The sequence below is a fragment of the Danio aesculapii genome, chromosome 15 (genome assembly GCF_903798145.1).
Source record: "Danio aesculapii chromosome 15, fDanAes4.1, whole genome shotgun sequence".
In the NCBI taxonomy this organism is placed as follows: Eukaryota; Metazoa; Chordata; class Actinopteri; order Cypriniformes; family Danionidae; genus Danio; species Danio aesculapii.
In genome coordinates this window covers 30443392-30456251 of record NC_079449.1, presented here as the reverse complement: position 1 = coordinate 30456251, position 12860 = coordinate 30443392, and the positions used below count along the sequence as shown (strand labels likewise).

Sequence of the window (12860 nt, the reverse complement as noted above, 5' to 3'; positions counted from 1 at the left end):
ATTTATTTTCAGCCCACCACCCAAACTTTGGGCACCCCTGCACTTGATTAATGAATTCAAATGTCAGTTCTGTTCCATGTGTCTTGTTACCTTTCTGCTGGAGAGCCAGCTGTCTCTTGGTCTCAATGTCCTGCAGGGTGGCTGCCAGGTTGCGTGGGAGACTTCCGGTGCTGTTGGCCACCATCAGAGGACTCTGGGTAAACAAAACAAACAATTATTTACACCAGCATATTCAACAATAAATAAATCTCAGTATTAAATGATGCCGGAGAGTCTGGCTGCATGCGTTTACACTGCAATGAATGAAAATTCTGCCATCATTCTATACTCTCCATACATTTGTTCAAAGTCTTTATGAGTTTCTCTCTTCTGTTGAACACAAAAGGAAGATATTTTGAAGAATGCTGGTTGTTGGCAGCCATTGACTTTCATAGTATTTTTTATTTCCTACTATGGAAGTTGATGGGTGCCAGCAACTAAACTTCTTCAAAATATCTGTTTTTGTGTTCAGCAAAAAAAAAAGAAACTCCCACATGAGGGAGAATAAATGATGGGTGTTTCAATTTTGGGTGTTTTTTTATTTTTCCTGACTGTTTACAGTATGCAAGGCTGGAATCTGATATCTGTGTTTACATTAATCTCCACCTATCATTATATTTTCTTAGAGAACCAAATGCTTTACTAGTATCCATGGTTCGCTGTTGGGTGTTTTTAATAGTTGTGCTACTAAAAGTATGTACTGTAGGCTAATGCTAATTTGGTCATTTATGTTCATTTAAAGCCGATTATGGATATTTGCAGAAGGAAATTTGATTGAACAGATATTTACTGGGATATAAAATGCATTTTATCTAACCTATTGATGTAAATCTGCTTGAATTAATTCAAAATAATTAATATGAGAGAACGAGACAGAGAGTATATTTATGAATCTGCATCTGTACATCATTTTTGTGTATTGATATCATAAGTTTCATTGCAAAACAGATATTGCTTTTTTAAATATGTGTGCTCAATCTGTTATCAATACAGGCTACAGTGTTTCCATCAAAAATGTACAAGAGCATTCAGGCATGTCTGCATTATAATACAAAAACAATGCTATTAATATATGTGTTTACATTAAAGACACAGTTCATCCAAAAATTCTAAATGTCCTCATCATTTAGTCACGCTCAAAGGGTTCTAAACCTGTGTGCATTTCTTTCTCTAGTTGAACGATAAAAAAAAAAAAACAAGATATTCTGAAGAATGTTGGAAAAATATCAACCGTTTGGAAGTCAACGGCTGTTTTTTCCACCAACATTCTTCAAAATATCTTCTTTTGTGTTCCAGTCAGGGTTGAAACACACAAGTGGATGTAGAAATGTGAACTATTACTTTAATCCTGATCCTAAAATCGTTCAGTTGATCTGTTCTCAGAACTAATGTAAAAAAATCTGATCTGAGATTGTTGTGTTTTACATATATCCAACAAATTCTGACCTGTGAGTGAAAACGATCTGATGTTTTTGTTTTGTGACAGTTTACCTCTTATAACTGGGGTGTGAATGCAGTATATTTACTCTGGAATGGGTATAAAGGATTGCGTTTACACTGGCATGAGGCTAAAGGAGAGTCAGAGGAGTATTTACCCTGGAAGGAGTGTTGCGTCCCAGCGTGGCTGTCGTGTATGTAGGAGACAATCCGGCGCTGACTTTCGGTCTCAGTGATGATTGGCTGCAGTCACTGTCTAGTCGAGATCGGTACACCTGCAGGCCACAAACATCTGAGCTAAAATGCTGCTTTTTCAGTTCACTTATACTAAACTCATTTAGTTCACACGTTAATTAATGAAAAGCTTCCGTGAAGCCCAAATATACTTCAGATTCTGGGCTTTCATCAATACAGAGGTACAGGCACCCAGCAAAAAGTGTGTCCATATTTGCCCATACTGTATATATAATAATAATATATTAACTGTAAACAGGTTTTATTGTTTCATATTGAACAGTTAGGATATGATAACTACTGCTGAGCTTTGTTCTCATTCATTCATTCATTCATTCATTTTCCTTCAGCTTACTCCCTTTATTTATCAGGGGTCGCCACAGCGGAATAAACAGCCAATTTATCCAGCATGTGTTTTACACAGCGGATGCCCTTCCAGCTGCAACCTAGTACTGGGAACTTTCCATACACACTCATTCACACACATACACTATGGCCAATTTAGTCTTTTCAATTCATCTGTACTGCATGTCTTTGGACTGTGGGGGTACTGGAGCACCCGGATGAAACACACGCGAACATGGGAGAACATGCAAACTCCACACAGAAATGCCAACTGACCCAGCCGGGACATGAACCAGCGACCTTCTTGCTGTGAGGCCACAGTGCTAACCACTAAGCCACTCTGTCGCCCGAGCTTTGTACTGCGATCGTTTATTAATTTATTCTTAACTAATAAACAAGATTATAAGGGCATTTTTTGTTACAAGTTACACGTTTTTTTTCATTAGTTATGTTAGATTTTTTTTTGTTAAATAACTCACAGTGAAGACTTTTGTAATATTTCTATTGTAAAAAAACAAACAAAAAAAAATAAGAAGAAAAATAATAAGAAATCTTACCAACCATAAACATTTAAACAGTAATCAATATATTTGAACACACAACACTGCACAGTGGATCAACAAACATGCATAACCAGTCAAAAGTTGCTTTGTTTAAAGGGATGGTTTACCCAAAAATGTAAATGCTGAAATCATTCATTAACTATTTTATAATAAGATATTTAGCAGAATGTCAAAGCTGTTCTTTTCTATACAACAAAACTGACATCTATCAAGCAAAATTCTTAGAGCCTAATAACCAAAACAAATGAAGTCTGTTCTCCACAAAAACCTATCAAATAACTATCCAAACACTACATAATTGATGTTTAAAAGGGATAGTTCTCACAAAAAATAATTATATAATAAATTATATATTAATTAAATATATATATATACAGTTGAAGTCAGAATTATTAGCCCCCCTGAATTATTAGCTAGCCCCCTGTTTATTTTTTCCCAATTTCTGTTTAAAGGACAGAAGCTTTTTTCAACACATTTCCAAGCACAATAGTTATAGTAACTCATTTCTAATAACTGATTTCTTTTATCTTTGCCATGATGACAGTAAATAATATTTGACTAGATATTTTTCAAGACACTTCTATACAGCTTAAAGTGACATTTAAAGGCTTAACTAGGTTAATAAGTTAACTAGGCAGGTTAGGGTAATCAGGCAAGTTATTGTATAATGATGGTTTGTTCTGTAGACTATCGAAAAAAACATATATCTTAAAGGGGCTAATAATTTTGACCTTAAAATGGATTAAAAATATATAATAATAATAATTATTCTAGCTGAAATAAAACAAATAAGACTTTCTCCAGAAGAAAAAATATTATCAGACATACTGTGAAAATGTCCTTGCTCTCTTAAACATAATTTGGTAAATATTTAAAAAAAGAAAAAAATGAAAGGGGGCTAATAATTATGACTTTCAACTGTGTATATATATATATATATATATATATATATATATATATATATATATATATATATATATAATTTTCTCAACCTTGTTTGATATTCTTTCTGCTGCTGAACACAAAAGAGGACATTTTGAAGAATGCTGGAATTTTCAAAATTCCTCATTTGTGTTCAACAGCATGAAGATTCTGAACAACTGATGGGTGAGTACATTTTAGTAAACTATTTCTTTTTAATGTTGAATTGAATGTCCTTTTTGAAACAAAATCGCCTTTGGTTCTCATCAAAGTACATTGGAATTTGGAAAAAGAGCAGCTTGGACATTCTTCTCATTTTCTTTTGTGTCCCATTGAAGAATCAAATTAATTTAGGTTCAGAACAACAACAGTAAAAGCGTTAACTAAAAACAGAACTTCCATTTTCAGGGTCAACCACCCCTTTAATAAAAACCTACTGTACATTTCTCCACACAATACAGAAGTACAGCAACAGAAGAAAATCAACGAGCAGTCACAACAAACCAAAACGAATAATCCACTCAAACCAAAAACCATGCACAAAAACACTCTTCCTCAAATAAATGATGATAAGAGGCCCGTGAAGATGAAGTATGAACACGTGGAGAGGCAGAAGAGTGTGAAACACAGCTGAGCTTCTGACTGTTACCTGCACAGGCCTGCGTGATGATGATGATGATGATGATGAGAAAGCTTTAGCCGGAAGGGGAGGAGGGCAGAGCTGGTTTACATCTCCAGCTACCATTACCTCCTGGTACCAGCGCTCTAAATCTAGCGCAGGCATCTGAGGCCTGCCCCAGTCTGACTGACGCTTAACACATCCACAAGCACAAAGAGCACAAGCCGGATAGAGAACAATGAAATGACAGAGAGAGAGAAAGAGTGTTAATGAGCTGAATGAACGAGCTGACCAAAGACAGGATGAGCGGACGAGAGACACACCTCGAAGGAGAGCGAGAGGGAGGAGCCATGAGGGGAGGGGAGGCGGGGGAAGGCGGAGTCTGCGAGAGAGGGCTGCACTGATTGGACAGGTGAGGTAGGGGAGGACTCCACCTTTGGCATCCCATACATCTGGTTTAATTGGCCGACCGTCACATACTCCTGACATCCAGGAGTGACACACGGACACAGGTAGCAGGAGAAAACAGAAATGAAGGAGCAGAGCAGGAAAGAGAAGATAAGGTGTTATGGAGAGCTTAGCATCTGTTAAGAAAGGTATTGCAAGTACATGGTATTAAAATGCCCCAATTATAAACTAGCACATGTAAACATGCGGAGCAATGAAGAGTATCAGTGCTGTCAGTTTTACTGTATCAATCTGAATGTGAAGCTATAAATGATTTGTGTTGATATCAGATATATTCTGGCTTGTTTCCACTGACTGGTACAGTACGGTACGGTACGGGTCACCTTTATCAGGTTTGCGTTTCCCCCTGCTAAAAGGGTACTAATGGTACTGTTTTGGTGGGCGTGGTGTACGAAAGAAAGTTTCAGTCAACGTCATTCTCGCTTAAGAAAATGTCAAAGTAAAGCTGTACGGGTCGTTCACATGTCATATGGGAAGCACTTCTCACAAAACAGATGCTTTAAACACATAAATACTTGTGTATAAATGTTCATTACTAACCTTTTTATAAACATTAATTGATTGTAACTGCAGATCAATGATATAATGGCCGAAATATCACATCCACGATGTTAGAATTGCTCAAATGCATTATTAAAATCCAAAGTTGTGCTTGTTAACATTAGTTAATGCACTGTGAGTTAACAAACATTAACAAAGGTGCATACTTTAATAAATGTATAGTTCATTGTTTGTTCATGTTAGTAAATAAATTAAATAACATTAATTAAAGGAACCACATTGTATAGTGTCACCCCTTGTTTTTAAATGTATTTTAAATGGTATTAAATGGTTAATAGCTTTATTTTAATTAACAATAATAACCCTGATCCAAACTTAATAGATATAAATTTAAAATACAGTATATTTACTTGATATTCCCTTGATATATACAGTGTATAATGCAATTTATTAAACTTAAACACATAATTAGTCAATATGATTATAATAAATCTCCTTATCAAACAAGGAAAAGCACCCATTTTGTAGCACAGCCATAACTATTATAATGCATTTTGATATGAGCCTTGTGATGTATATGACATCAGGGATATCTAATGGCATGTACTGTTACACTGATGGTAAGAAAGAATGAAAATGGCTAAGAACAGAGAAGCAGAAAGTGGAGGGCAGCTCTGATACCTCACGCGGGGCAGTTTCAGCTGGGTCAAGGGCAAGCGAGAGGCCGTGTGAGGAAGCGCTGGCGAGCTGGATGTCATGGCATTCACTCCCATACATCTTATACACATCCGACAGCTTCAAGTACTCCTGAGACACATTAGCCAACCCATCCACGCGGGACACAAGTTCAGCTGTCAGTTTACTCACATCCCAACCACACAAGAGCAGATCTGTCATTTAGTCATACACCTACATTAAAGACTCCAACAACAGTGACATGCTTCATCGAACTTATCATAAGTAGAAGCAAATTTGTTAAGCAAAATTACAGGTTACTCTGAATTTACTCAAATTTATTTACTTAAAATAACTTTAGAGTGAAATCATCTTCGAAAATCTAGCTACTATACACTCTATCAAAGCTGCAAACAAAGCTTTTGCACACAAAAAAATACAGTAAAATGCATTCAAACGGACAACTGTTATTTTTGCTTGTGACAATATTTCACAATATTACTGAAATGTTCTTAATATTAGTTAAATGTAGCCACAGTGGCATGATGGACTTCACGTTTCTTCACTCACATGTCGTTGCAATCTCCCGAAGCCTTCATTCATCTTCAGAACATAAATGAAGATATTTTTGATGAAATCTGAGTTGTTTTTACAGGTTTTGGTGCGTAGGAATGTTCTTGGAGCTTCATATGATTACAGTCAAACCACTGAAGTAACACTTTAAACATCTTATGAGTATTGCTGTCAATGGAGGATGAGTGAGCTCTCAGATTTCATCTAAAATATCTTCATTTGTTTTCTGAAGATGAATGAAGGTCTCAGGGGATTGGAACGACATGAGAATGAGTAATTAATAACTAATCCTAATTAGTTTTCATTTTGGTGAAATAACCCTTTAGCATATCTTATAGTGTCACAAAGTTGTACATCAATTGAGTTGGTTTATATATATTAACTTTCCAAACAAACCAATTCATTCAAATGAGTAAATCTGCATGTAGTTATTTCGTGCCTGCCAAAAAAAAAAAAACATTGTATTGTACAAAAAGATTGTATTTATAATGCCTTATTAGGATTTTCTCAATGCGTTCATTATGTACAGTTGAAGTCAGAATTATTAGCCCCCTTATTTTTTTACATAATTTCTGTTTAATGGAGAGAAGATTTTTTTCAACACATTTCTAAACATAATAGTTTTAATAACTAATTTCTAATAACTGATTTATTTTATCTTTGCCATGATGACAGTAAATAATATTTGACTAGATATTTTTCAAGACACTTCTATACAGCTTAAAGTGACATTTAAAGGCTTAACCAGGTTAATTAGGTTAACTAGGCAGGTTAGGGTAATTAGGCAAGTTATTGTATAATGATGGTTTGTTCTGTAGACTATCGAAAAAAATATATAGCTTAAAGGGGCTAATAATTTTGACCTTAAAATAGTTTTTAAAAAATGAAAGACTGCTTTTTTTCTAGCCTAAATAAAACAAATAAGACTTTCTCCAGAAGAAAAAAATATTATCAGACATACTGTGAAAATGTCTTTGCTTTGTTAGACATCATTTGGGAAATATTTAAAAAAAAAAAACGTTCTTTTTCTTTTTTCTTTATTCATTCATTCATTCATTCATTCATTCATTCATTCATTCATTCATTCATTCATTCATTCATTCATTCATTCATTTATTTATTTATTTATTTATTTATTTTACTTTTTAAATATTAAACTGCAAGAGATTAGGACAACAAATGAAACCTTAGGAAACCAGACAATATTAAACTATTGGATATACTCCAGAATTAATTGGACAAAATTGTATAATTAGTATTATTACTGTTGCTACAAGTAATGATGAAATGGTACAACACACTCTAACATTCTTTAGAACCCATTATGCATGCATTATTCAGTTGAAGTCAAAATTATTGGCTCTGTTATGAAATTTTAATTATGTTTCAAACATTTAGAACAGAACAAGGAAAATATTTTATTATCTACTATTTTATTTTTTTTCTTCTGGAGAAAGTCTTCCCAGCATGCATAGGACATCTACAAGACATCAGATTGATGTTGTACCCCAACATCGTGGGACGTTGCATTTTGTTTGGAAATGAAAATCGGGTTGACGTCAATGTCCAACATCAGACAGACGTTGTATTGTGGTTACTTTCCAACGCAACCTAAAAACAAATAAGTATCAATGTCTATTGAAGTTACAGCTTGACGTTATGTGGACGTTACTAATATAACGTCTATCAGACGTTAGATTTTGGTTGCCATTCCTGATGAATAAATGTCAGTATTTGACGTCGGATTTTGGTCACTTGCCAACACAACCTAAAAACAACTAAATATCAAAGTCAATTCACGTTGTTATTGGATGTCAAAATAACGTTGTCCTTAGGTGCTGGTGACCTAAACCTAACCTAATATTAACGTCTTAATGAAATTGTGTGTCTGCAGGGTTATTTCTTGTAGTTTGATTGAAATAAAAGCGGTTATACTATTATTTTCAGATTTTAGACTAACATTATTAGCCCCCCTAAGATTTTTAAACTTCAATCGGCTACAGAGCAAACCACTTTTGTCTAATGACTTGCCTAATTATCGTAACTTGCCTAGTTAACCTAATTAACTTAGTTAAGCCTTTAAATTGCACTTTAAGCTAAATACTACTGTCTTGCAAAATGACTAGTAAAATAATGATGAACTGTCAAAAATATTCTCTCTGTTAAAGAGCATTTTTATAATACTTTTGATTTCAACTGTATATTTACAACACCCTTATAATCTGTATAGTCTCCACAGAAATAGTTACTAAAAACTGATTTATAAGTTCCTTGCAAAACCAACAAATCTCTTTCAAATTTTTCCAAGGAACTGCTGTTCTTCTTTTGGAAGTGTCAAAACATCAATCCCAGACAAGCCAAGTGCTCTCAATAATGCAACACAAATTGAGATATCTTGCATTGGCATGTTCCCTGAGCACGTTTCAGTCAGTATTGGCAGTTTTAGCTGCTCCAGGCTGCATGCATCGACAGTTAGTTGAGTTACCTCCTGAGGCACCATGAGATATGAGTGGAATGAGGAAGCATGAAAAGAGGAGGAGGAGTAGGGGAGATCATCGTCTAACAGGTCAGCCTCGCTGATGTGAAGCACATCCTGGGCGGAGGTTTACAAATCAAACAATATCCGGAGTCTAACAGATTTCATTTCCTGTTTCGCTAACCTAATTATAACAGGATGGCACGTGCAGGGATGCATCAACTACATCTGGCTAAAAAAGCTAAACCTCATGGCTTTCCTAACCCAAGAAAGCTGGACTGGAAAACCTCTTGTCAAAAAACCCATTATAGGCCACATCTGCCATTTTAGGCAACAGAAACATTTTAAAGATATGCTAAGCAACAAATTAATTCCCATTTCAAGCCGAGAAGCAGATATTTAGCAGTCATTTCTTGTACCAGGCATATAAAGCACATCGATGTACTGTAAATCCTGCTTACCTCCTTTATAGTATTGGAGCTTTTGGGGAACGTCTTTCCACCAGTTAAACTCTGGTATCTTCTCTCCAGACTGGCCAGCCTTTCCTTTTCCTGAAAGAAAGATTTAAAGTCAGTCAGATAATATCACATCTGTGAAAAAGCTTTTTTACATATGGAGAATCAACATAAACACCAGTTCACTGTGTCCTCCTAATATTAACAAGCATTTTCTTATGAAGTATTTTTGAAACCCAAGATTTTATCACACACACATCATTTTTGTGGGTTCATTTAAGTTGTTTTTCCACTACACGGTGTGGTAGGGTTCAGTTCAGTTTTCCTCAGCTCGTTTTGCATTTCCGCTGCATTTAATTCATCTTCAATTCATCTTTATTTTTATAGCGTTTTTACAATGTAAACTGTGTCAAAGCAGAGAGTAAATTGAAATTCTAGTAAGTCGAAACTGTGTCAGTCCAGTTTTCAGAGTTTAGTTTAGTTCAGTTAAGAGCAAATCCATCGATGGGCAGCTCCACAAGTCCCAAACCAAGCAAGCCATTGGCGAGGAACAAACTTCACCAATTGACGAAAGTGAAGGGAAATAAACCTTGAGAGAAACTTCTTGTATTTTAGTATTGGTTAAAGTGACCACTGTTGTCACGCTGCCTCTACTGCCATGGCATTATGTTATACACAACAAAAATAAGTGATAAATGAGTCCCGGCACTTGGACTGCAGCTCTGCACAAAACGTTTGGCCAGTGGAGAAATGGTCGTGCCCATCTGGCTCTCTCAAGGTTTTTTCTTCACCTTCGCCAATTGGTAAAGATTTTTTTGCCCCATGGAATCTGACCTTTTCCCTTCTGATCTGAGCCACTTTCATATGCAGTATTAAATCAGACACAGATCTGATGTTTTGCAATGCGACTGCAGTGTGAATGGTCGGATTTTATGCAACTTTTAAATAATCTTTGAGTGACATACGTCATCATTCTATGCTGCAAACACCTTCTACTCCTCAGCAGCATAGTAGAATGGCACACAGGGCGATTACTTTACCACAGAAAGTTTCTAGTTTATTTTGAAAAAGATTTTGAAGGCAAAACTGGTGCTTGTGAACCGATCTGGTTAATGATCGGGGTACGGGTTGATTGCGAAGCTGAAGAGTGTCGTGGTTGTTGTGGATAGGGGATCTGTGCACAAAGGAGGGGCACTTTCATTTTAAGGGGGAACTTTCTCTACGAGAGAAAAAAGGACAGGTACTCAAGCACCCAAACCCCCTTCTGCGTCTGTTGTTTATAACAATGTAAAATGAAATAACTCTCCAAACAGAGATAAACCAACTTCACAGTTCAGTCTGCGGCTGCTCATTAACCCTTGATGAGTGGTGGTCAGAAAGACACGCACCGCGGTTGTCATATATCACAAATGATCAGTGTTTTCAATCACAAGTGATTTATTTTACATTTCAAATGCCAAAATACACATTAGTAGTTGCAGGACAACCCTTTACAGTTCATGTAATACACCTCGGTTGTCTTTGAAAAGGGCAATAATCATATAAGCATGATCTGACAACGTGTTTACTTCATACAGTATACACATTGTGTGCATAATTAGACATTTTGTGCTGTCCGTATCAGTACTTTTACGCATGCGGGTCAGTTTAGGACCATGATCTGTTCACATTGCAAATCTGATATTGGCCACATTTATAACAACCATGTAAACAGCCATGCAAAAAAAATCAGATCTGAGAAAAAAATCTGATTTGAGCATTAAGCCTCGCAGTGTGAACGTATCCTTAATGAAGAAAATTTTGCCTTAAGTTAAGTAAATGTGTTAAATGTAGTTGCACTGACATTTTTTGTGAGTTTTGCCAAACCAACAAAAAACAAAAACAAAAAAAAAAAAACAGGTAATTGCAACTTTTTTCATGTTGGATGTTTTACAGTGCACGCAGAGGAAAAGCACCTTTAGTTGTCAAGCACATCTTTGATAAATCCTGTGTTTTTTGCGTGCCTTCCTATAATGACTGCATGTTCAGTTAGTAGATAGAGATTTTGTGGTCTCTTGTGACTGTTTAAACTTATTCCACCACATGGACATCTACACTACATGGGTTTGTTTACAATGTTTTTAGCCAAAAACAGGAAACTTTTGACATTTATTTACATGACAACCACAATTTTTTTTCAGTTCGAAACAGCTGACCAAAGTGAAAATTCTGGGGGAGTTTGTTTTGGCTCCTAAACACCTTTGAGCTACCATTGGTCAGTGATGATTATGCAATTAGTGGGAGTGTTCAATAACTCCGCCTTCTTTGCAGTGCTCCATCTCTCAAACCCAAGAGGGTCAAACAGAAGAACAACAACAACAAGTTAATGACAGGAATGCACTGGAGAGTTGAGAAGTAGAACTGGTAAAGATGTAGCCGCATCTATATGATCACTCGCTGAGAAATTTTAGACACTGTCCACTTCAAATTAAATAAAATACCATGTAAAGACATTACATGCGGTAGTGGACTCTGATTTCCACTTTGATTTGTGGAAGGCTGTTTGCCAGAGATGTTTAAGAAACTTCTCTCACAGCTGCCATTGTTGTGTTTAGGGGTTCACTCCATGGAAGGTTTGTCCGGGTGTGTCGGAAGGTTTGAATTTAGTCACTCAACCTTTTATAACTTCTTTTTCCCCTTAAACAAAGAATGAAAAGTATACCGGGGCCTAAAGTGTTCTTAAATAGGGAAAAACATTAAAGATGAACATAGGAGGTCATTTTCATTTCCAGTACCTTGTGTAGCATCTGCAAGGTGATGGTTCTGTCCTTGGCCAGTCTCTCACACTCCTGAGCGGCCTGTATTCCCAGCTGGCTTGCCTGGCTCTCCAACGCCACCACCTTTTCCTGGAAATAACATTTTGGACATGGGCTTGAGCAGCTCTCGTTTGTTGCATACTTACTTTGTAGTGACTGTGTGTGAGGTCATGTACCTTTCTCTTGGCGATACTGCTGTGGTATTGAGCTCTGTCCTGCATGAGCTGCTGGCTGATGGTCTCGCGCTCCTCCTCCAGACTGCTCTCCCTCTCCAACTGCTGGAACTCCAGGTCTTCAAACTGCTTCGTCGCTGCTTCAAGAGTCTCAGCTTCCTAAAACAGATACATTTAAGTGAGGCTCAATGAGCAGTCAGGGCATCCCACAGAAGACAGCGCTGAGCATGCTCTGCAGCAGTCAAGCCGAGTCAGCAGCAGACACAGGGATGAGGAACACTATGGTACACTAGAGGCTGTCAAGCGAATTTGGCCAAAAAATTATTATTATAAATAATAAACAAATTATTAAGACTAAAATTAATACTTTAAATATGTGTATTTTAAACTACGACACTCAGTATACAGTAAAACTACTTAAGTGAATAAATAATTATTTTCTTTCTATAGTTTTTGTATTTATATACCAAATACAAATTGTAAATGGGGAACATTCATTTATTTCATATTTTGAAATTAATAGCAATGTGATTCATAATTAATATTTTTAATTCTTTAAACAGAAAATATTTTCTTTTAACTTAAT

General features: G+C 36.1%; 1 protein-coding gene across 14 annotated transcripts in view; it reads right to left on the bottom strand.

The window, feature by feature from the left end:
• The window catches only part of phldb1b (pleckstrin homology-like domain, family B, member 1b), a 144835-nt gene that overhangs the window by 22249 nt on the left and 109726 nt on the right, over positions 1-12860 (bottom strand). For 10 of the 14 annotated variants that reach the window (XM_056474492.1, XM_056474486.1, XM_056474488.1 and 7 more), the window contains 9 exons: positions 12278-12433; positions 12081-12191; positions 9313-9402; positions 8861-8968; positions 5809-5934; positions 4482-4640; positions 4189-4350; positions 1635-1751; positions 91-193 (listed from right to left, as the gene is read on the bottom strand). In XM_056474492.1, the coding sequence (XP_056330467.1) occupies positions 91-193; positions 1635-1751; positions 4189-4350; positions 4482-4640; positions 5809-5934; positions 8861-8968; positions 9313-9402; positions 12081-12191; positions 12278-12433 (1132 nt within the window). The remainder of the gene's footprint in view (positions 1-90; positions 194-1634; positions 1752-4188; positions 4351-4481; positions 4641-5808; positions 5935-8860; positions 8969-9312; positions 9403-12080; positions 12192-12277; positions 12434-12860) is intronic. The other 4 variants (XM_056474493.1, XM_056474494.1, XM_056474495.1 and 1 more) reach the window with 2 other exon arrangements.